Raw genomic sequence first — 24,000 nt, forward strand, 5'->3', positions numbered from 1 at the left:
AGGTGACTTTAACCTTACGCTATTAATTTAGATGTCTGAGTAGGAAGCCCCCAGTCCAAAAGCTATATATGTGGCTAAGGAGGGTTGTTGTTGGTAAAAATCCACTGGATAAAAAGAACCAATGCCTCCATTGTAAGTGCTTCAAGGGGCCAGGAGGAGCCCTGGCTGTGCAGTATGAAGAACAGAAGGGCTGAAGAACTGAACAAGTAAAATCAAAAGCAGAAACATTTGAATGAAGTTGGGGAAATACTGACAAAACCAGACAAAAACATTTCAAAGCCTGGCAACAATATTCCTATATTTTTTTTTAACTACTCTTTTTGCTATCCTATCAATAATGCAGTGGTCAGTGCTAATAAAGTCCCCCTCAGAACTGGGTTTCTGTTTTGGGTGACAGATGCTGGGTTGGGGTGAACCACAGCTGAGGATCTAGAGAGTTGTAAAAGTGTCCTCTTTCCTGTTCTGTCAGGGCCAGCTTTAGGGCAGTGCGACTGGTGCGGCCGCACTGGGCGCTGACCTGGACGTGGGGCTGTGTTGTGAAATAACTTACAATTGAAAGACACCTGCTGCAGAGTTCCATGTGCATCCAGCTTGGAGGCAGTAAGACAAAGGTCAAGATAACTTTTGAGAATAATGTTCCTGCTAGAGAGAGAGAGAAATTGAGTTTTGTCTAGTGGCAGTTTCGCCATAAAGTAGGGCAGAGGGTTAATATGCCTGCTGCAAAGAACAGATCTGCATTTTTTGTGGATGGCTGAGTGGATTAGTAAAACCAGCCTTTACAAACAAATGAAATGTATGTGGGAGAGGGGCTATGGGGAGATGATGGGCACTTTGCCGGGTGATAGTGAAGGAATCCGAGGTGGAGGTCATGAAAGGGGCACAAAAAAACCTTGTTGCACTAGGCACTAAAGCTGGCCCTGTGTACCTTCCCTCTGTTTGGAAGTAGTCCCAATGATTTCTGCCCTGGGTTGCAATCTCTTGTTTGACGAGGCAATTATCAACATGTTCTGAACATCTCATGACCTGGAACATTTAAGTGCTGGAATTGCATACATTGCAACAACGCAATATTGGGAGACATTCTACTACATCCATCCACTATCAGGGAGTAAAATCAAATTGAAGAATCATATCACCTGCGATTCTGAGCACGTGGCATACATCATCAAATGCCCATGTGGACTTGTATACGTGGGTAAAACTGACAGAAAAATGGAAAACTCGTCTCTCTGAACATAAGAGTAGGATACGGACTGGCAATGTGATTTCTCCACTTGCAACTCACTGGAATGAACAACGTCATAAGATTGCCCAACTTAAATTTCAGATAATTGAACAGGTTGTTCAACAACCAGGGGCTAATAATGTGAAAAAACTTCTCCAGAGAGAAGCATACTGGTCTATATAGAATGTATTCATTTTATAAATCTGTAGCTGTTTGATGTCATTAGTATCTCTCAAAAAAAAATTCTTGAGAATAGTCTGTTTTCCGTTTTCTTGATTTTGGGTATCACGTGACTTTCCGCGTCACTGTTTAACGCCGATGCCGGTTGTTGTTAGAGTAGATTCGAGTCGGAAGCACTCGTGGAAAGCGGTTTGGATCATAGCTGTGCTCCGTATTAGCTCTTGGTAAGCTACAATCAAATTTTAAAAATTGGGGATACCAACTCTACCCGTTCTAGTCTCAGAGATTACGTTTTTTAATTGTTGTACCTCGATCTTTGTTTGTAGACCGATGACTCGCCAAAACACTAGCTTATACGTGACGCTCCTACTTGAAACGATCACCATTAACTGTCAGGTGAGCACATACTTTATAGGTTGTTCCATTTTTACGTTCGCCATTTGAAAATTACTGCTGTCTAAAAGCCACAGACTGTAATGATACGTTCTCTGTATTACAGCATTCATAAACGGAGGTCGTGAAGCTCAAAAGAGTAATTTCTCGTGCTATTGGTGAGCTCAGTTCGTTTTCTTTCAAGAGTTTGGCAATCATTTGATTTATTGTATGGATGGTAATAGTGTACATTTTTCACTCACAGATCCATATCAGTGGTTACATACGAAAAGTATATCAAACATAGACCTCCTGTTTCATGAGGTATGTAGAATCACTCAATAGAATAGGGAAATTCGGCCAACTTTTCCTTGAACTTATCATTCATGATTCGCTCGTTTAATCTTTTTCAGTAGACAGCTGTGACTATTGCATAATTCCATGTAAGTTCAGGACATTGTTAAGGCACATGGGTGATGCTGTTGATCACATTGATGGAGTTTATTTTGGAGAGTGTGAACAGTTTCAACTAACATTCGAAGCATTTTTTAAACGTGCATCATTTGATCATGTGATCTTTAATGTTTCTTGTTTTTACAGATATACCCCTGAAGAAGGGACGATTGTCCCGAAATGCATAGTGTTGGAATTGTAAAATGTTATGGATAATCTAATACTGCATTGATGTACTGATGTATAAATTAGATTGTAGTATGCAAATTAAATACATGATCTAGTTCTTTAAGTTTCTAAAAGAATTTGTTTAAACTCAAACCGCATAAATTTGCATTAAATTTGAATGTACCAATCAAGTAGTCTTGTTGTTGATGCATGTTAGAGTCCTAGTTGCCTATCGGAACTAGGCCACTTGTAAAATTTAGTCTGAACATAAGGTATCGGACAAGGGATCGTGTATGACATAAGTGGTGTACATAGCTAAAGGTTTGAGTAACATTTTAATTGTTCAGATTTTGTATTGTTTGCAGATTATTTTCCATTTTTTACATAGTATATTTAGATACATATTTTTTATATTACCATTGGCCTTTCCACGGAGGGGTGTAAATATAAATAGTGTAAAAAATAAATCTCTTTGGCTGTGCAAATAAAAATAAAAAAACACTGCCTTGCCTAATGGCCAAGAGGGTCACTCATCCTTCCACTGGTACAGTTTCACCTACTTTGGTGCGTTGTCTCTTTGCTCCGGTTGCAGGAGGTAATTCGTACAACATACCCCAATTTGGACAATGGCAAGCAGCCTTCTCCGCCCCTCCAGCTCCTCCGCCCTCTACATTCACCAATTACAAGGAAAGGAAGCTGGATCTAGTTATACCGAAAGTGTGTCCAATGGTAGGAGATGAATTTTGTGGCACATGCCCGGTCAACCTGCTTTACCTGCATGGTATTTTGGAACATATGCTTCTTCTTTTGAATATGAGCTGTAGTGAAAAGTTAAAAGTGCATGGATTATGTACGTAAAGAAGCAATTCACATAAATAAAGAAATGGGCACTTGTTAGGAGTGTAGCTTGACTTAAATTCTGTATCTAGTTCAATTTGCAAGTCCCACCTTTAGCTTCCTTTTTCCAGACAGGGGACGTGGATTCACAGTCTACCGTCCTTGAACCAGGTTGAGGTGTTTCCCTTTCAAATGTTATTTCCTGATTGTAGTTCAGATGCAAGTTTTGCTCAGTGTGATGGCTCTCACAGCTGGTAGTTATGACAAATGTTCCTAACAGGAGTCTCCAAACATTGGCACAGTGAATGGTGAAGACTCCGCACCTGTTAATGGAATTGTTCCATAAATTACTAAAGATGGCAATGCTATCAAGGTAGACCACAGAGAACTCTTCCAGCCCTAAGAAAAGATAGTTCATTAGGTTCTGATAATCGGCAGGAGGATTCTTCAACTCAAAAGACATGACCCTGAACTGGTACAAACCCTCTGTCACAGAGATCACAGTCTTCCTCTTGGGAGTAGGTGCAACGTGATCTGCCAATAACCACTGGTCCAACCATTGGTACTGAAGAGGCGGACAGCATCCAGTTTGTTCACTAACTCATTACCGTGGGTGTGCACCTGTCTTGGTCACCGCATTGGGAGCCTGCTATTCCACACAAAAGCATGTCCGTGGGTCCTTGCTTGGGCGCCCTCACTGTTGGGATCACTCAAGGACTAGGGGGAATGTTCGGTCACTCCTAAGTCCTACACCTTAGCAACCCCTGTTTTGATGCATTCTTGGACTCTTTGTGACATCCGCTATACCATACTCTTTACTGGCACTGTATCAGCTGAATCAATGTTAGTTGCACAAAGATATGTTTGCCCTCGGATCGATGAGAAAAAAGTGGCAAATCATTACAGTATCTCTCTGGATACCGCTTGCGGTTTAGGCGTCAGTTCAGTTGCAAATTGTACCCGCTCTAGGGAACTATGTTTTTATTTATTTATTTAACCTCAAAACTTTTATAATGCGCTGGCTAGACCCGGAGGGATCAGTGCGCTTTAAATGAGTTACAGCGAGTTACAGGTTACATAGTTACATTACTTATATCAAAGAGTCAAAGAGTCACAAGGGGAGGAGGAGGGAATACACAACGGGAAAAACGAGGAAAATATTGTGAGATGTTCGGCTGGGTAGCTGACGGCCGAGGGGGTGAAACCAGGGCCTGACTCCTCTTTAGCTGCATATGACAGCTCCACTGGGCATCGGCCAAGGTTGCTCGTGCATCGAGGTGAGTACAAACAGTTTAGGTGTCTGCCCAGGGAGCGTCGTCAAAGGTCCATTTGGAAAGAGGAGAAGAGGAGAGAGGAGGGGGGTATGGAGAAGAGGAGAAAAGGTATGCTTCTACTTACTGGGCACTAGGCCAGGAGTTGCTCATTGTTGTACTCAATGTCCCCTGATTCCTTCGAGGCAAATGTATGTATCTGTATACGTTTGATTTTTACAAGGCCTGAGACTTTCAGTAAAGAGTACAATGGGAGAGATATACACTGTGGCATTGCATTATGGGCACTGCGGTCCTAATAAAAACGGAGGCATGGAAAAACGAACTATCAGTGAAAACATAGATTTTAGTTTTGAGAAGTGTGAACAAAATGAATGAATATCATCATTTTTTTTTAATTATTATTCCTAAATGTCGCGTTCATTCACTGGTTTCCAATTTAACCTGGCCACTGGGAGTGCCATCAATGATTCGATGTTAAAGTGATTTCACCTACATTCACTATGTATGTTTGTTACCTTTAAAAGCAGAGTACCTCACCTGCTCAGTATTACCATATGATTAAGACAAGGAAGTGGTTGAAACGTGTTATGGCAATTAACTCTTCGCAAATAAATGTTTGCACTGCGAACGGATGGAAGGCTTGTTTCACATTCCTGGAGTAGTGCGTGTTTTCTTTTGGAATATATAAGCAGTGACGCTCTGTTTACAAGCCCCAACTCGAGAGGCTGGGTGTCTTTTTGATGCGTCAACTTCAAATGTAATATTTATATAGATTTTTTTTTTAGGGGAAAACATCCTTAGTTAAAAAAATTATATATATATATATATATATATATATATATATATTTTTTTTTTTTTTTAAGTAAGGTTGGTTTTCTAAAAAAATTTACATTCTTGACTAACTGCATATTTGAGTACTGGTCCCCTTTTCTTTTTCTTTTTAATTTTACTCCAGATAGTATAGCCCTTTAATGCACTATTTCCAATGAACACTTCCGTTTGAAAGCCACCCTTTCCTCCATACAGAAGATGCGAGTCCTGGCCCCACTCCACAGCAAACGATGGTAATAAAAAGCATATTATGATCAGCAGACATGCTATACAACTGACATGCTGTGTGTATGTTACGCATACACACATACACGCCTCACAGACGGTTGAATAATCACAGGGCATTGCATAGCTTAAAAATCCAGGCGTGAGACGTAATAGGAGCGTCCTCTGGCCCTGCAGACAGGGGCAGATTCCTTCTGGAGGGCTATTTATTTATTTCAGCATCTCTGAGGTGGGCTGCCGTCTCACGTCACGGGGAAGCAGCGCTGAGGCTATTTTTGTGGCGCGGTTACATGACCTGCCATACAGAGCGCCTTCCCATCCATGTCTGCCGTCTGATGGGCAGGGGGGAGGGGGTGGGCGAGGCGACCATGTGATGAAGGAGGGGGGGGGGGTGACAGGACCACGTGACTCCGTGGGCGCTGCCCGCCACAGGCCGCAGAGCTGAATCATTCCCCCACCAGCCTTGGCAGAGAAGGGCTTCTCGGCGCTGCGGTGACACTCCCCCCGGGCCCGCAGCATCCATCGTCAGGGCCAGGGAAACTTGCCAGCCTGCCTCTGCACCCCCAGGGTTGACTCAAAGAAGCTTGACATCCAACACCCCCCAGCCCTCCTCCTGCGCCCCGAGGGTGACTGAAACCTCTCCATCATAAACAAAGAGCCCGTGAAGCGGTGAGTACCAGCGGTCATTAACACGTGTTAATGTCAGTTTTTATAACCCTCCTTCAGAGGGAGATTAAGTGATTATTCGAGGTTTTGTGGTGGATTTAGCATTATTTGTGTACGTGTTTGGCTGAGATCAGTTTGTTTGGACTACAGACTTGAAGTGCAGGGAAGGGAAGCAATGTGTGTGTGTGGGTATATATGTGTGTGTGTGTGTGTATATATATATATATATATATATATATATATATATATATATATATATATATATATACATATATATAGATAGATATACACCTTTCAGAATGCATAAGATAATAAATGTGTGTGCCATTTCAGAATAATCAAGAAGCGTAATACAGAGATGGTGAACTAATGGGCAATCTATGGAAGAAACCTAAAAAGGTCTATCTAATAAGCTTTAGAATAATCGCTATAGTGATTGGACAATATGAGACCTGGCAGAATATCGAACAAAAAAATTAAAATTAGTAAGGTAGAATATTTTAGAACAATTGACAGAAGATATGTAAAGACGGAATAGTCCTTCCGCTTTTGAGTAATTGTAACAGATATAGAGATGGAACAGCGATGAGCTTACAGAGTAGTCAACAGTAGATATATAGAGTTGGAACAGTGATGAGCTTTCAGAGTAGTCGACAGCAGATATATAGAGATGGTACGGTGATGAGCTTTCAGAGTAGTCAACAGTAGATATATAGAGATGGTACGGTGATGAGCTTTCAGAGTAGTCGACAGTAGATATATAGAGATGGTACGGTGATGAGCTTTCAGAGTAGGCGACAGTAGATATATAGAGATGGTACAATGATGAGCTTTCAGCGTAGTCGACAGCAGGTATACAGATGATACGGTGGAGCACTTTTAGAGTAGTCGACAACAGATACAGAGATGGTACGATGAATTGCTTTTAGAGTAATCGACACAAGATATAGTGATGGTATTTCAGAGTAGTCAATTGCAGATATGAAATGGAACGGTGATGAGTTTTCAGAGTAGTTAACTGCAGATATATAGAGATGGAATTGTGGTGAGCTTCCAGAGGAGTCGGTAGTAGGTATAGAAATGGTATGATGATGAGCTTTCAGAGTAGTCGGGAGTAGATATATAGAGATGGTACGATGAGGAGCTTTCAGAGTAGTCAGGAGTAAATATAGAGATGGTAGGATGATGATCTTTCAGAGTAGTCGGCAGTAGATATAGAGATGGTACTGTGATGAGCTTTCAGAGTAGTCAGGAGCAGATATAGAGATGGTACGATGATGAGCTTTCAGAGTAGTCGGCAGTAGATGTAGAGATGGTACGATGATGAGCTTTCAGAGTAGTCGGCATTAGATATAGAGATGGTACCGTGATGAGCTTTCAGAGTAGTCGGCAGTAGATATAGGGATGGTACCGTAATGAGCTTTCAGAGTAGTCAGGAGCAGATATAGAGATGGTATGATGATGAGCTTTCAGAGTAGTCAGGAGTAGATATAGAGATGGTACTATGATGAGCTTTTAGAGTAATCGGCAGTAGATGTAGAAATGGTACGATGATGAGCTTTCAGAGTAGTCGGCAGTAGATATAGAGATGGTACTGTGATGAGCTTTCAGAGTAGTCGGCAGTAGATATAGAGATGGTACGATGATGAGCTTTCAGAGTAGTCGGCAGTAGATAGAGATGGTACAGTGATGAGCTTTCAGAGTAGTCTGGAGTAGATATAGAGATGGTACGATGATGAGCTTTCAGAGTAGTCGGTAGTATATATAGAGATGGTACGATGATGAGCTTTCAGAGTAGTCGGTAGTATATATAGAGATGGTACTATGATGGGCTTTCAGAGCAGCTAACAACAGATCTTTACAGATGGAATGGTAATGATCTTTCAGAGTGGTCGACACAAGAGATGCGAAGATTATATGGTGATGACCTTTCAGAATAATCAACGGCAGATCTAGATGTGGTGTGGGACATGAGCTTCTGACTAATTGACTGATGAAAAATACAAATAGTAAGGTACATGAGTATACGGAATAATCTACAGCAGATGTATAAACTGGTATGGCAGATGAGATTTCAAATAATACAGCAGAAATATGCAGATGGGATCCTATGCAAACCTTCAGAATAAAGGAGAGAAAATGAAAAGATGGTACAGTAAATAAGCTTTTGCCTAATCAATAGAAGGAACAGGATGCTGACATAGTGTGCCAGGCATAGTGTGCCAGGTTTCCGAAGAGTTTGCCAATGAAATGAAAGATATAGTCCTTTAGCTTTCGAAAAATGTACAATAGAACTATTAGAGTTGACACGGTGGTGCATACGTTTCATACCTATCAACAGAAGAAATAAGGAAAAAAATAGTACATACTATTTTTTAAGCGTTCGGAATAATTGACAGAATAAATATTTGTAGGAGATTGCACATGAACTTATTAATGTCCAAGAGAAGCAACATAATGATGATGTAGTCTTTGGAGGGGCTGTAAAAGGGACATAGTATGTTACTATGAAATAAGGTTCCCTCGTACTCCACGGGAGGTGGCAGGAGTGGGCGGGGCCACGTCAAATCCCATCCTTTCATCCTATTTGGTAATCAGCCGATTTTAGCATAGCCTGACCATCTGGAGACTTTTGTTTGCACCGCTACCGCCTGTACCAATAAATCGTGAAAATGATTCCAAAATGCGGGGACAAACCCTAGATTTTCAGTTGTGGAATAAGTCATCTCAGCCATGATCCCCGTGCGTGGGGCGTGGCCGGTCTGGGGCCGGAAGCACGGGGTTTTATCCTATTAATAATGCAATTATTGTCCGCAGACAAAAGAGCCGAGGTCTGGGCAGAATAAAAGGCAGGGCTTGAATCCTGCTCTGCAGGGCGTGGCCTCCAGTGCCTTGAAGAGCAGCGCGCGTGCACGTGCCTGTCTGCGCGTGCTGGGCTCGGCGTGTCTATATCTGTCCCTGAGGCTGGCAGCACGGGTTTCCTTGCGAGAGGGAGTGCGCTTGTGTAAATGGGTTTAGATGTGCTGGTGACAGTCAGCCTGCATAGGAGAGAGCGAGAGAGAGTGGTTTAAACCAACCAGCTGTATGTTAGGCTGTCTTGGTTTTGTAGTGGTCCCCGCCCCCCATGTATATACCTACTATGTCCAGTTTGTTTACAGCCCTTCCAAAGACTACATCATTTTAATATTTCTCTTCCTGATAATTAAAAAGTCAATGTAAAATGTCTTCCTAATATTTCTTATGTCATTTATTCAGAACGCCTCAAAATATCATGTAACGTACATTTGCCTACATTTCTCTTATTTATAATATATATATATATATATATATATGTATGTATATATATATATATATATATATATATATATATATATATATATATATATATATATATATATATATATATATATATATATATATATATATATATATATATATATATATATATATATATATATATATATATATATATATGAATAAACAATCCTGCTTCCATAGAAGAAGGCACGTGCACGAGGCTGTTTGGGATACGGCACTCTTTATTTTCTTAAGTCACCCTCGATCCCAAGACCAAAGAGACGCAATATATATATATATATATTCCAGATTTGTGTGTTTGCTGGCATGCACCCAGACAGTTGGTGGTGCAAAGAAGAGGCGATACCACACACACCTCATAAAACATTGTAAACACTTTCCTCATATTGAGAAGAAGCTTGCACTTGCCACAGATGTAGGAAATTGTTGCGGCTGTTTACACAGCCTTTGTCAACCTAGCATAGCGCGCCATTTCACCTTGCCTTTAAACTCACCTACGGTCTCACCTTTGATCCAGTGACTCAGCCAATAAAAGGGGCTTTCAAAACTAGCCTTACTTGAAGGCCAGTCACCACCTTCTATGTTTTTTGTACCTGCGTAAGTAGGGAGACTTATTTTGACTGGAGACATCAACTTGCTTTAAAAAAAATAACAGTTTTTTCCTGTTGGCCGTTTTCGCAACCAAAAAGCACCTCCTGGAGTAAACACACACTAAAGAGCCCCTTCTCCCTTTCCATTTTTGGGATCTGTAGGGAACTGCCTTCTCCTTGGCCTTTCCGATACAAGTAAAACTACCAACGCTGAAGTTTCTTGTGAAGAGTCTTTTTTTGTCTGCAAAAATGTATGTTAAGTTTTATAAACACTTAAACATTTTGTTTTGTAAGTCAGGTCAGGGGTAGACATTCCCATATATATGGACAACCCAAAGCTGTAGGAAAAACTATGGAAACATTTATTTGGGGAAAAGGGTAAAATCTACAGAAACAAAATTGAAAAAAACATATAAATATTCTTCAACCAATGGCAACAATTATGATAAAATAACATCAAACTGCATTCTCAGGATTAATTTTATTTGAATGTGTACAGTGCAAGGAAATTGAAATGTCTCTAGTCTGTCTTCTTTCACACGTATCTCTTCGGCTATCGTTGAATCCTGATGTCTTCTTGACAAAGCCACAGAGTTTGTTTACTCAGGAGTTCACTTGAACAACAGCAACAGATGGAGAAGTCAGATTTCTATAGATGGGTGTAGGAGCGTAGGATCTGCTTATTATGGTTACCCCCACTTTTTGCTTGATGTGACACTGTTTTTGACTAGTCTGACTGGGATCCTGCTAATCGGTCTATCTGCTTTCTCCCTAAACTGTTGTGTTCAGTATCTAGGTACATCCCAAATTGGATACTGGGGTACCCTTGTCAGTCCCTAGTATATGGTACCCATGTACCCAGGGCAAAGGTACTCCAGAGGTCCCCCAAAGGCTGAAGCATGTATTATGCCACCCATTAGGGACCATTCAAAATGTCACTACAGGCCTGCCATTGCAGCCTGTGTAAGTTGATGCTAGCACCACTTACCAAAGATATAGGTTTACTTTATCTAAGGGTCACTGCACTTAAAACCTATCATCCATCCCTATAGCAGGCCTTTACAAACTTGAGGGCAGAGTGCTTGGTTCTAAGTGAGAGGGTGCTCCTGCATCAGCAGGACGCCCCTGCAGCCTACGGAGTCCATTCTCCCAGGTTGTCAGTGAAGCAGCCCTGTACTATAAAGAGGGGCCCGCGTAGTTACGCGATGACCATCTCAGTACTGACTGCAATGAATCCTATAATGTTTGGTATCAGACATGTTGGAATCATACCCCCACACTGTAAACGGTGGGGGAGATATGATTCCAAGCACTAGAAGAGCCCTCCATTAGGCTCTCAGTGTTCCAGGTACCAGCCTTCTTGACCCAAACAGCACAAAATGATGCTGCCAACCAGAGACACATTTCTTCCCTCCTGCTGCTGAGCCAAGCTCCAACAGAGGAAGGTGGAACAATAGGCATCCTGTGACAGGGAGGTGGGACCACCTCCCAGACAGGATTCAGTGTATTAGGGCTGGGTGGGTGCGCTTGCCAGTGCCTGAAAGTCTGCATGCAGGTCACATTTATTGTTCCTGTGCATAGTCAAGTTTAAACCCGTCCTGGGAGCCGTTGGCTCCTGCTCTGGCGCAAAACTGGACAAAGGACATGGGAGTAAACTCCCCTCTGTCCAGACCCTTCACTGGGAGGGTCCCCTGAAGCGTCCCTACCCTTTCCTTAGGGTAATTCAGGGCTTACCTGAGTGTAGGTCCCTAGATTTGTCGTGGGATAAGATTCAGAACAGATACCACTGTACTTTTACTGTATGGGCACTCTGGACTTCGTTTGGGCCTGACTTCGTCTCCCTTCTAGTCTGCTGCATCGTCTGTGACTGTGCATAATACAGGAACCTTTCAAGGCCTGTGAAGCATCAAGGACTACTGAAATAATTTCCCTTGGAGTGAAGGAGTCACTCCCCTAAGTTCACAGGCACCGCAACACTGCTGACCGGTCTGCTGATCCCAAGCTCCTACAGAGTCCGAAGAGTTCAACAACACAGGAGGTGGGTTTCTACGTCCCTCGAGGCCAGAATCCCTCGTGTGGCTGCAATACCCAAACCCTTGTGCACCGCGCACTTTTGCAAGTGCGCATGCTTGTTGGCAGTCCTGCAGCAAGTGCATTGGGCTCCAAGTAGCCCCAACCTTTGGCAACTTCTCCTGCAAAAATCACCAACCACTTTGCACAGTGTGCTCCTTGGCCTGTTGTTTAGTAAAGATGCACAAGGTCCTCCTGCGACTCCAGTGTCTTCGGCCTGTGGGTCCTGTGGGGGGTCAACTACATCTTATTTTCACTCCCCTGATTGCTCTGGGCTTGCCCTGATTCCCCTGCTTGTAGTGAGTCTTCTGGACCTTGCTGGTCCTCTTCCTGCAACTTCTTGAACTCCTGCGCGGGTTGCTTTTGCCAAGGCTTGTTGGTGCTGCCGCCAGACACCTACACCTAAGCACTCAACATCCTTCACGGGACAGCTCGTATCCGGCTCCTGGTCATCCTCAGCGTCGCCTGGTTCCCACAGCTGCAGAGTCAAGGTCATCAACATCTATCCTGAAGCACCCGACATCGGTGGGTATTCGTCTACCGAGCCCCTGGTCACTCCGAAGTGACCTAGACTCTGTCCCTTCTGCTTTCAGGTACTCTTCATCAAGAATCCACGTTTGGATTCCCACAAACACTTTCTCTTCTTTCAGCACTGTCCTGAAGTCCTCCATTGGGTTCGACGGCGGGTTCCAACACTTCATACCTATGCACCCGGCTTCCCTGGTGTAGGTAACGTGGGTACTAGGGTATCCATGGGTGGGGTGGCTCTCCAATCTTCTGTCTTGCAGGGGGTTTCTTCAGGGTCCACTGGGAAGGGCCCCTAATCTTTAAAAATCCAACTGCGACTTACACGTAGAGTTGTACGGAGCCCGCGGATGTGTTCTTACACTGCACGCGTCGTCCGTGGGGTAACTGTCTACTTACCTTGGGTGGTTCCTTGGGTCCCCAGCAATCTACAGCCGCTTGACATTGTCCTGACTCGAGTCGTGGTTCTTATACCACTTTCTTAGTATATGGTTTGGTTCCCCCTGGGGCACCCTGTGTATTAGTGCTATTTACTGTGATTTGTTTGCTGAAGTATTGTGCGCTTTGTGTCTATCTCCGTGTGGGAAATACTGTAACGTACTAGAGAGTGTTGTATAATGAATACATATTTTTATAATTACTTGGTGTGGTTCTCTTTCATTTAATCTATACTATAAGATTGCATTCTGGTAAAACAAGCTGCTTCACACTCCTTCAAGACTAAGCCTGAAGGCTGCCCTCCACAGCTACCACTTAGAGAGCTTTCTGTGGTTGTCTAAGACCTCTTAAATCACCATAAGGGTTGTCTGGATAAGTGCAAGGTGCCCACTTCCATTAGTGGACATCATATACCAGGCCAGCTTCTCACAATGGGGTATTGTCACTGCGAAACCTAGGTACGATTAAATGTTTTGCTCTAAGATTTGGTGGGAAGGCATTCTTTGTCCCTGTAAAGGTATATATGCTAAAGCCCCGACTGCAGCAACCTTTAGTACTGAACTGTGAGGCATGGCCAACTGCTCAGGATACACTGGAAAGCTGTTATCTGAGATGCCTTGCACAAAACTAGATAACATCAAGACTTTGTGTAAAATAGTTATATTTTTTATTAAACTTTTGTTGTCATCTACATATAACCATCACAGAAAAGCTTCATAGGATTGGATTGAGGATATTTGCACTGGCACCTTGCTTGGTTGCAAAGCATCCCTGCACAATTATTAGATTTAGGACAGCTGAATGATGGTCTGATCCTTCGCGTGTACGTATGTCACTTCTGCCCTCGTTAAAGACTAATATTGTTTTTGATCAATGTCCTAGCTTCCCTGTGTGCATGAAATCATTTATTTTGTCTGACCAGTTGCTGAAGCTGAGGAGTTTGTGGGGCCTTCAACTCTCCCTCTAAGGATGGATTATGGCCACACCAAGTGCTGATTTGTAAAATTGAATCCTGGAACTCTGCCCATAGCTGCTTTGACTAACAAGAGGGCTAGGGCCTTACCATACTCTAGTTAATGTTATTTCGACTCTGATGTTAAAGAACAAAATGTTTATTTTTTTCTATACTGACCTTCTTAATATAGGTTCAGATCAGATAAAAATAGGCTGTCTTAAGAAGCGATCTGTTTGTGCTAAATATGCATTGCAAAGGATTGGTCTTTGGTGTTTTCCAATTCAAAAAGTTTTCTTGGGTAGTACAGAAACATACCTGAACGCTGTCTAGGACATTTTCTGAGTTAGCTATGACTAGTAGAATACTATGAACTCATGAACAATCTTCCAGTTGATACATTTTATGACATTGAGCATTTATATTTGACTTCTTTAAAGCACTGTTAATCACATTACACAAATTGTAATATGCCTTTCTATGAAAGTTAGTCCTATAAAAGAATTGCACGATTTGTTCAGATTTTATGTTAGATTTGTTTCTTAAATAAGTCTTAGATTGATTGAATCCAGCTCCTTCGTTCACGGCTGAAATCTCCTCCCTCATCACATCTTTGCTTCTTATGAAAGAGGTATTCAGGTCTTGGAGGTAGGCCCATTCTTCTGTCTCTAGCTAAGTCTATTACAACGGAGCCAATTTGAGGTTAGACCGTCTTCTATGGTGTTTTGCTTAGTGCCGCTGCCCAAGTGCTCTTTAGATTTAATACGTTGAATGAGAGTAATAAGAAAACCAGAATGTTTGGTAAGAGTGAAACATGAAAGCGTTCCAGTTTTTATCATGTATGACCAATTCCTCATTCTTTCCTCTTACTCTCTACTCTATTGCAGAACAAGATGCTGGACAGTGTGAGCAGCCAGTTCAACTCCTGCGTCTTCTGGAAGCTTCCTATACCAGAGCTGGACCTAAGCGAGCTGGAGGGATTAGGCATCGAGTTCCCACGGCCTTCGAACAAGCAAGGTGCCAATGGAAAGCGCAGTGGGGATTCGGATTATGGTATGCTGAAGCAGCCAAAAGAAGACGACACCTTAGTGCAGTACAACTCCTTCAACTACTGGAGAGCACCAATCATGGCGGTGGACTTTGATTTCATCTAGAGAGGTCTAGCATACCTTAGCACCCCCCAACCACTGCTTCTCACTCATGGAAGGTGCAATAGCAGATTGTGGGTGCCATCTTGAAAAGGTGGGATAGAAGGCTTTGCAAACCAACTTTAAAGCTGGCATAGGAGGCTTTGAGGGGGGAGGAGTAGGTGATTTGGGTTTATTTGCTGTCCATAACTGTGGCACCAGACTTTGGGTGAGTGGGGTATTTTTTGCTCATACCTCCAACATCTGACTTAGTGTAGTTTCTTCTCTTTTGTTTGGGCTATCCTGTGAAATCCCTTGTACTTCCTTGTCTTATCTTATATTCCTTAGCTCCAATATTCAGATGTTTTTTTCTGTACTTATGTTCCAACTTTTGCTCGTCAACTACTGGGGGTAAAACCTTAACTTAATCCTTTTGGGGATGGAACAAAAATGTAAAAGGACCTTTGTAATATATGCCGTTGATAGCAAGATATCAATGCCTCGTATTTCTGATCTAAAGTATTAACCGAATATGAATGTTAGAGGTAGGTAGAGATATAAGTGCAAAAAAGTAGGTTTTGCAGGAGAAAATAATTATACAAAATCTACATATTTGGCAGATTTCTGTTTGCTGAAAAAATTTCCACCAAAACTCGTTTGGTGGAAAGTGTAAACACAGGCAAAATGTTGTAAATGTTGCAAACATAGTAAACGTTTTCAACTTCAGAGAGCGCAGCAGGATGTAATACGATTATATGCACACACTTCTACAGAATTGAAACACAGAAAGCCATTTATCAGCGAATCCAAAAAAGATGGACCTCTTTGGGATACGGGCTTAATATACACTGAATGTATTTCACAATTTTTTTAAGTTTATTTAGTAAGCGATTTCTACATTGTGTCAGTGTTCTGCTTTTCGTTCGATTTAGAGTGACTTAAGGCACTGCAAAAAATACACCCATCTTAAGTGGAATTAAAAAAACACACAGAGTCACCACAAACAGATTAACCTTGACTAAGCAATAGGTCTTGGTGTCCTCCATCTTCTTTCCCCTCAACGGACCCTTCTATGGAAAAATGTGGTCCAGTTGGTTCAATTGCGATGGACAAGGACTACATCGCCCGAATACATTGAATTCTGGTAGATTGGGAAGCTCAGGAGACCGGGATGTGGTGTATCCCATGCACTGAACCGTGGTAACCTCAGACTCTCCAAAATCATGAGCTTTGCTAACAAATATTGTTACCCCTCTCATTCTCTCTCATTTTAGCGACCCCTGCACAGCTGCCAAGTGGATCCGTGAGATACCTTTATCCTTTTTTTAGCCAGTATGAATTGCATTTGGGAACTTGTAGATTCTCTTTCAACTTAGGAAATATGGGTCTTACAATTTGAGCTCACAAATATAGCTGGCTGAATGTGCCACACATGATATTAGGGACGTTGGCGGCTCAACCTTGTGGAACTATTCCGTAGCAGAAACCAAACCTGCACCCCACACATGCGTTTACCTGGAGATCGAGCTGTTCTGCTCATTTGTAATACTGAGCAATGATTCCCTACTGCCCAGCGTGGGAGCACCTCTGTCATACTTACCTCTCCTTTAGGTCGCAGTTGTATATGAGGTTGGCTGCCAAATTGCCCCATGTCATGCATGGAACCTTGACACAAGGACCATAAGTATAGGCTTAAAAATCCTGCTTGTCTTTTTAAAAGCTGAACTACAAGTCACAAAATGCTGTGTGGTATTGGCAACATGGCCGGAAAGGCCTGCGGTACCATGCTCTGCATGGGTCACTTGGCAAACTACACATGAGGGTGGTTAGAGCTATTACAAGGGAGTCTCAGTGCTGCTCCCCACAGCTAGGTGTTCCCATTTTCCTACTGAACATTATATATTTTATTTATTTATAATTATGTATTTATTTATTTATTTGTATATGTACATGTATCTGATTGGGAAGGTGCCGCAACCCGCCACGAGACTGAGTGAGTGTGGCAGACCTTTTATTGTGGTGTGTTAACATCAGAGGATCCAATTAAATGTTGGCGGGAGTGTATCCCCAGGTGGCCTTCCCCTCCAGCCGATTATAACTGGCGCGTCCTCCTGCATCATGGCTTACCTAAAAAAAAAAATCATGTGCGGGTCCATGGTGGAGCTGCTGGTACAGGTGTATTCTGTCCGGTGCCGGACTTCTTCTACAGGACGGCACTGTCTTCCCACCTGGCCCAAAGGCTGCACTGAACCTCTGATACCGTCTAGGCTAATGTGGCTTTCAAAGCTCCTGAAAACATATTTTAAGATATTGATGGCTAGAAGAAATTGATACACATGGTGCCCCGCTCTCAATATGTGCAGTAACAGCAGTTACCGCCTCTACTGCAATAAAGAGTTGATTCATAAGTATCACCTACATTTACTGTGGCTAAATGTATGGTAAACAGTGAGACATGTAGGTGCAGCGAGAAACAAAATCCTAATGGCATGCCCCATTTTGAGGTAATCTGGCCATAAAGTGTTCTGTTACTCCAGCATTCTACATGTTTTACTTATCAGGCATGCTTCTGAAAGGCGGGTGGGACTAAAGCTTAGTCACTAAAATGTTAGGAGCGCGAAAGCAAGTGCTGATGGGGTTGAAACAGAACTAGCCCTATCAGTTTAGCTTGCTTGATACTGAAGTCATAATACCCACTAGAAGGTTGCATGGAAAATGGGATGAATCTCCTGATAAAGTGCAGATCACAAGGCCAACCATTACCGAATCTTATTTGGCCAGAACCAACAATGGCCTACACCAGAATGTGTACTTCCCTCAGTGTTTTATGAATGTATTTTATATTATTTATTATGCCATGTCAATTGTTGCTGTTTGGCAAGAGGGGCTGGTCTCCCTTGCGAGACTCCAAGCATTCATCTGTTGGATGGTGCACAACTCTGTCTTTTTGCTTATGGATTTCTCTTTTCGATGGCTCGTTTTGGAATTTTTATAACTAAAAGATGATCTTTTGCGAACTTCTTTCTACTCCAGTGAACCATACTGAGGCTGCAGCATGCCCGACTACAGGTTTCTTGCCCTAACGCATTACTAACAGCAAGCGACTGAGGCCTAGGAAACTCTAGTGTCACCCACTGCTTTGTTCGAGAGTGGTGTTTTGGATTCTGTGTCGTCAGAGATAGGATGACCAGGTTTTGAAAAACCAAAAGTGAGATGTTCTACAAATAAAGAAGTAGGACTACAATTCTGCATCCACCAGAAGTGCAGAATGGCTTAGTGGCGAGTATTCACCCACATAGAAAACATGCACTGCGATGGTAACTCCTTGCAATTATTAAGCACGGTATATTCTGTATTAATTACATTGCCTTCTAGGGAGAGACGCTAACTAAACCTGCACGGGAGCATATGAAAACTTGGCTTTCTCTGTGAAATGTACTAAATGTACTGAAATTTCCCATGACAGACGGTGGAAAATCAGGAGTGTCCTGGCATATCTGGGGCTCCTGGTCACCCTGGTCAGATTGCAGTATTAAACCGGAGCATTAGTGTGTTCTGCGTTGGTCGCCCTACTGCGAAGGCTTGTCTAAGATATTGTGTAATCTGGGACTGCGCTGTCAGAGTCTGGTTTGTGCAACTACTAAATGGGCACTGCAGTATCAGAGGTTGTCGTGCCCAAGACGTTGCTACATACTGATTGAGGCATTCAGTATGTAGCATTTTGATCTGCCGTGCCAGAGACTATTGTGTCCGAGTGTGGAATTTGACAGTGGGTATAAGACGCTGCAGAGTTGATGACCTCAGGATAGAGAGGACTGTACTGTTGGACAATTCTTTAAATGGAAATGTGGAAGTGCTGGTACTCAGTAGCCAGACTACCAGTTTATTACTGAAAAGTGCTGGTACTCTCCTATTAAATGTATTGAAGCAGTACTGGGAAGTGCAGGAATTCTTCCTTTCAAATGAAAGAAGTGCAGGTACTCAGTACCAGACAGCACATGCCATTCAAAGCACCAGTATTGAAGATGGGCTCCCCAGACTGTGGTGTCACACAGAGTGATTTTGATAAATGCAGTATTGGACACAGCAGCATTGAAGACTATGGCATCAAAGGCTGTGGTTGTCTGTGATATTGATAAATATAGAGTCAGAAACTAACATCCGAAACTTGCATGTCGGAGATTGCGGCATCTCAGACTGCAGTAGGAAGACCGTGATGTGGGTCACAGTGGCTGCAGCACTGGGGAACCCACGAACACAAAAACTCCAGAAAGCATCAATGGACATGTTTCCCTTTATTACACAGTATTTCAGTACAGTTGCCACAGAATTTACTTGCAGATATAATACAGGCTCAGTACAGGTACTTTCAAGTGAGTGTAGGACAAAGAAAGACCCTCAAAGTAGAGATTGGAGAGAGGATTTAGGAAAAGAAGAAGGTCTAGTCTGCAAATTGTGGTCTGATTTTAGTCAGGTAGGTTAAAAATGAGGGACCCAGGCGGATCTTATATTGTCACACTTGTGTAGTGCTTTATGCCCCTGTCACAGTTGCAAAGCAATACAAATTGCATCAGAAAGTGTCCATGCCTCTTCTTAAAACCAAAAATGTTGTTTCACAACTTTTTCCTCATTTTATCTTTCCTAAAGCATTCGTCAAGCTTGATCAATTTTTCTCTGTCACAACCCAATCCCTCATCCAAGGACAGAGCTGTTCCACTTTCAACATCAGCTCACAGGGTCCCTTGATTGCTTCTCATCTCCCTGCTTCCATATTTCTGCCACCATGGTACTCCGAAGCAGCCTTTTGGTGGTATAAGCACTACACAAGCAACTAACCTAACAGGAGCGTATCAGAACATTAATGATAACCCTTTTCATGCACTGCCAAGCGAGTCTCGGATCGCTTCCTCCAATGATTTGTTTTGTGATGTTTTTGCCTTGGGCCTATGGACTTTATTTATTGCATTTAAAGTGCATTTCGGATGTTTGGGGCATAGCCAGGAGAAGAATCGCACACTAACGATGTTATTTTAATCAACAATATTTTCTGTGTTAATTTAATTTTCTCTGTATGCTTCATGCAAATTGTCAGTGTTACATCAATAAAAATGTTGAAGCAATCAAATAAAGAAGCAACGATTAATGTTGTGCTGAATGTATAATTTGCTGTTTTTTTGTCTCCTGTCCTTTGCGACAAAGAAACAGTTGCGAGAGCAAAGTGAAAAATAAAATATGAACTTCATATAACAGATTTGAAAGTTTTTTCATTTTCTGTTTAAGCAAGGTAAAAGTATAAGTGTAATTCAATTGTACTGGTTTATGAGTCAACCCCAGGACTTTTAAAAGGAATGTTCTTGTGATAGACCATACTTTAATGATTGTCTTGCTACCTCCTTCCAATAATTTCCAGTGTATTGATGCAATATAATGATATAGACATTACCATTAAGTGCCTCGCACAACTGAACTATGCCACGGATTGATCAAATCCACAGGTTCTCACTTTGGACTGCAGAGCGATCTTTGAGATTGTCCATATCATCCAATCAATCGCAGTAGACAGGGATTATCCCTGAGGCTACATAGAATTTAAAGGTTAGATCTAAAATAACAACATTATCCATAAGATTACACACCACATTAAAGCTCATAACTCACAACTATCTAAAGGACCAGGACTCATGTGGTAGAGCTACCTCACAGTCTACACATATGTCACAGTTGTTCGCTTGTAAACAGCGCATCTGTATCTCGTGTTTCATAAACACTGCGCGGTTGGGCTCCAAACAGCAGTGCAATCCGTAAAATGGCTGGGAAGACAATCCTAGGTTTCAGAAAGAAGTGCTAAATCTCTGGTCAGACTGAATATACTGTTTAGACCATAAGTAGCAGATCCATTCCCCAGGTGGCAGAATACCTACAAGCTCACAAGCTCAGTCTTCAACAAAATTATTTCATATTCAGGCATCACATAGCAAAGCTATCAGGCTGTAGACAGCAAAGTTATCTCTCAGGTATGGAGATCTGTTGGTCTGAGGTCTCCATACCATGTGCAGCTGAGCCTCAAATGCTCCATACTCAACACATTTGTGTGGACCCCCAACTCTTCACACCATAGATCTTCACCACAAGTGCATCATATGCAGCGGTTCAGAAGTTCAGTTGCCTGTGTCACTTCTGTAGTTATTGCTGAATTGAACTTTACATAGGAGTTTTTTTGTTTTGCTAATAACGTTTGATTCGTTGATCCCAAAATTGGCCACTCGTTTACGGAACATTTGCAGCCACGTTTGATTGCCTTCTTTCTCAATTGCAATCCAGCCTCAAACTCACCCAAACCAGAATGTGCCTGGGCTGGGCAGCTGAGGTAACATCACAAGACTGCATAATTGGAGTGAAAGACAGGATTCCTGGAAGAAATGGAACTGCATGTCAAAGGTACCACTCTGAAGAGAGGCACATAAGTATCTGGGATGGAAAAATCATGCAGCACTAATGGAAAGTATTTGCATTACTTTTGCCTTAAATCAGAACCACATCAGGGGATTGTCCTGCTCCAACCCCCATGCAGTTGTGTGCCCAGGCCTCATAAAACAGCAAACATAAATAAATGCTAAGTTTGCAAACCCTCCTTAGAAGCTGTCCCATTAAAACAAATCTGGTCTACTAAATAGATGTGATTTTAAACCACTGCCTGTCTACGGTGTTTTTTCCCCTCAAAAAGCTGAGAACGGACCTTGTTATCCGATTATGGACGGTTTATTTAGATTTTTTTGTGTCTAATTCTAGAAATAGGAGTTGCACCATTGAGATTAGAAAGCTGCTCGATTGTATGGAGTTTCTGGACACATGAAATATGGATAATCCAACTGCAATGAAAAAAAGCTGATTTTTTAAAATATATATATATGGGCAAATTTGTTGCATGCCTCCTGTGCTGCTTAAGAGAAAAACATTATATTTCTTTGTCGCTCTGATCTTTTGCTCTTTTTTTGCACGTAGAACTTGCAAAGGTTTACGTTTTTGTGCTAACAGAATTTTAAAGAAACACATACTCAAACTTCAGGATGCTCTGAATTAAAGCAATGTACTTCGCAGGATGTTGAAACATTGTGTATCCAAGTGGGAGGGCACCCGCCAGCTCCACAGAAATATTACGTACATAAACTCTCCCTGCTTAAGTTGAAGAAGAGAGAGATAAACCAAGAACTGGGGACATGCTGTCTGCCCTGATATTTAACTGAGAACACTCTGGTTCCAAACAGGCATATAAGGTACTACATGACTCTACAATAAAAACATAATATGTTTGCCTTCAAAGTAAATAGGGAGGAATCAACTAGGTGATAGGGATGAGTGATAAATAATGTTTGGCGGTATATATTTTCTCCGGCCGATTATCTACTACAATAGTGATAATTGCACATCATGGGATTCATTTAAAATTAGCACTTAATAAACACTAATTTTATAAAGGTACCAAATTTTGTGTGGGTGATCAGGCAGGTTCTTATCTATCCATAATAAAGCGAGCGGCAATAAACATGTGGAAGTAATAAGAATAAATGTTCTTGAGTCTTGAATGTTGAGGCCGAATTTTTCTTTAATATATATTTATATTTTTACACAAGTGCAGCCAACGCGTTTCACCTTAAAAAAGGCTTCATCAGGGCCAAGCAAATCCGCCTTTGCTCACACCAGCAAAGTCTAGGTTCCCTTGTTCTATGTCAACGTTACAAAATGCACATGTAGTTCAAAAACATTTATAGACCTGTGTTAGATCAGGGTAGTTACGTCAAACTCCCAATTAGTCCAATGACGAAGTCTTGCCAGGATTGTCAAATGGTTAAATAAATAAAAGTTCTTGATTTTTCACTATATTTACAGCTAGTAAAGAGCGCTGTGTATGGCGCAGGAAGTCACGTCCTAACTTCCGTGGCATCCGGTACTTAAAAGGACAGATTAATTGTATCACTGTTTTTAAATGGACAGATTAATTGTATCACTGATGCAATTAATCTGTCCGTTTAAACACCGGACGCCACGGAAGCAACTTCCGTTTGTTGCCTCTCACTTTATTATGAATGTATTGTCTCTAATGTATTGTCAATGAACAGCGGGCCATTGAGGTGGGCAACAATTTTCTTTACAATTTATTCTTGTAGACTGTAGTGACTTTTTCAGGCAGTGTGACTATGAATATCCTGGCTGCATCCTGTAATTTGTGTTTAGGTTCTTATCTATCCCAGGTAAGGATGACAGCTTCTCTGGCTGGTCTGTATGAATCCACACACACCTACACATTTTTGTAATCGCAAGCCAGAAGAAGAGGTCTTAAATCCTGCATTCTTTTTCACAAAAGAGGCAGATAGATTACTGGCTCACATGGCTAACCCAAATCGGGAAACATCCTTAACAACCGTGTCAGCACACCGCAATGCTGTTACATCGTGGTCGTTACAACGACCGCATGTAACAACACTATGCCATTACAACGCAAGTCTTTACATCGACTTGCGCTAGATGGCGTGCTAACATTAAAAATGGTGTCGTTGACTATCCCAACACCTTCCCTACTGATAAGTGAACTGGAGTTGGAATAGTAAATTACACTTTTTTAATGTTAGCACGCCACCTAGCGCAAGTCGATGTAAAGACTTGCGTTGTAAAGGCATAGCGTGGTAAAATGCAGTCTTTGTAACGACTGCGATGTAACAGCACGCATTGTAATAACACGCGTTGTTACATC

At 42.0% G+C, this 24,000-nt stretch overlaps 1 protein-coding gene across 1 annotated transcript; it reads left to right on the forward strand.

Moving 5' to 3' along the window:
- The first annotated feature begins 5,992 nt into the window (after positions 1 to 5,992).
- On the forward strand, positions 5,993 to 20,502 carry MLLT11 (MLLT11 transcription factor 7 cofactor). Its single transcript, XM_078671233.1, has 2 exons — positions 5,993 to 6,234; positions 15,012 to 20,502. Exon 2 carries the CDS (start codon positions 15,018 to 15,020, stop codon positions 15,276 to 15,278), a length of 261 nt encoding a protein of 86 aa, XP_078527359.1. The 5' UTR covers positions 5,993 to 6,234; positions 15,012 to 15,017; the 3' UTR covers positions 15,279 to 20,502.
- The last annotated feature ends 3,498 nt before the right edge of the window (positions 20,503 to 24,000 follow it).

The sequence above is a fragment of the Lissotriton helveticus genome, chromosome 12 (assembly GCF_964261635.1).
Source record: "Lissotriton helveticus chromosome 12, aLisHel1.1, whole genome shotgun sequence".
Classification (NCBI taxonomy): domain Eukaryota; kingdom Metazoa; phylum Chordata; class Amphibia; order Caudata; family Salamandridae; genus Lissotriton; species Lissotriton helveticus.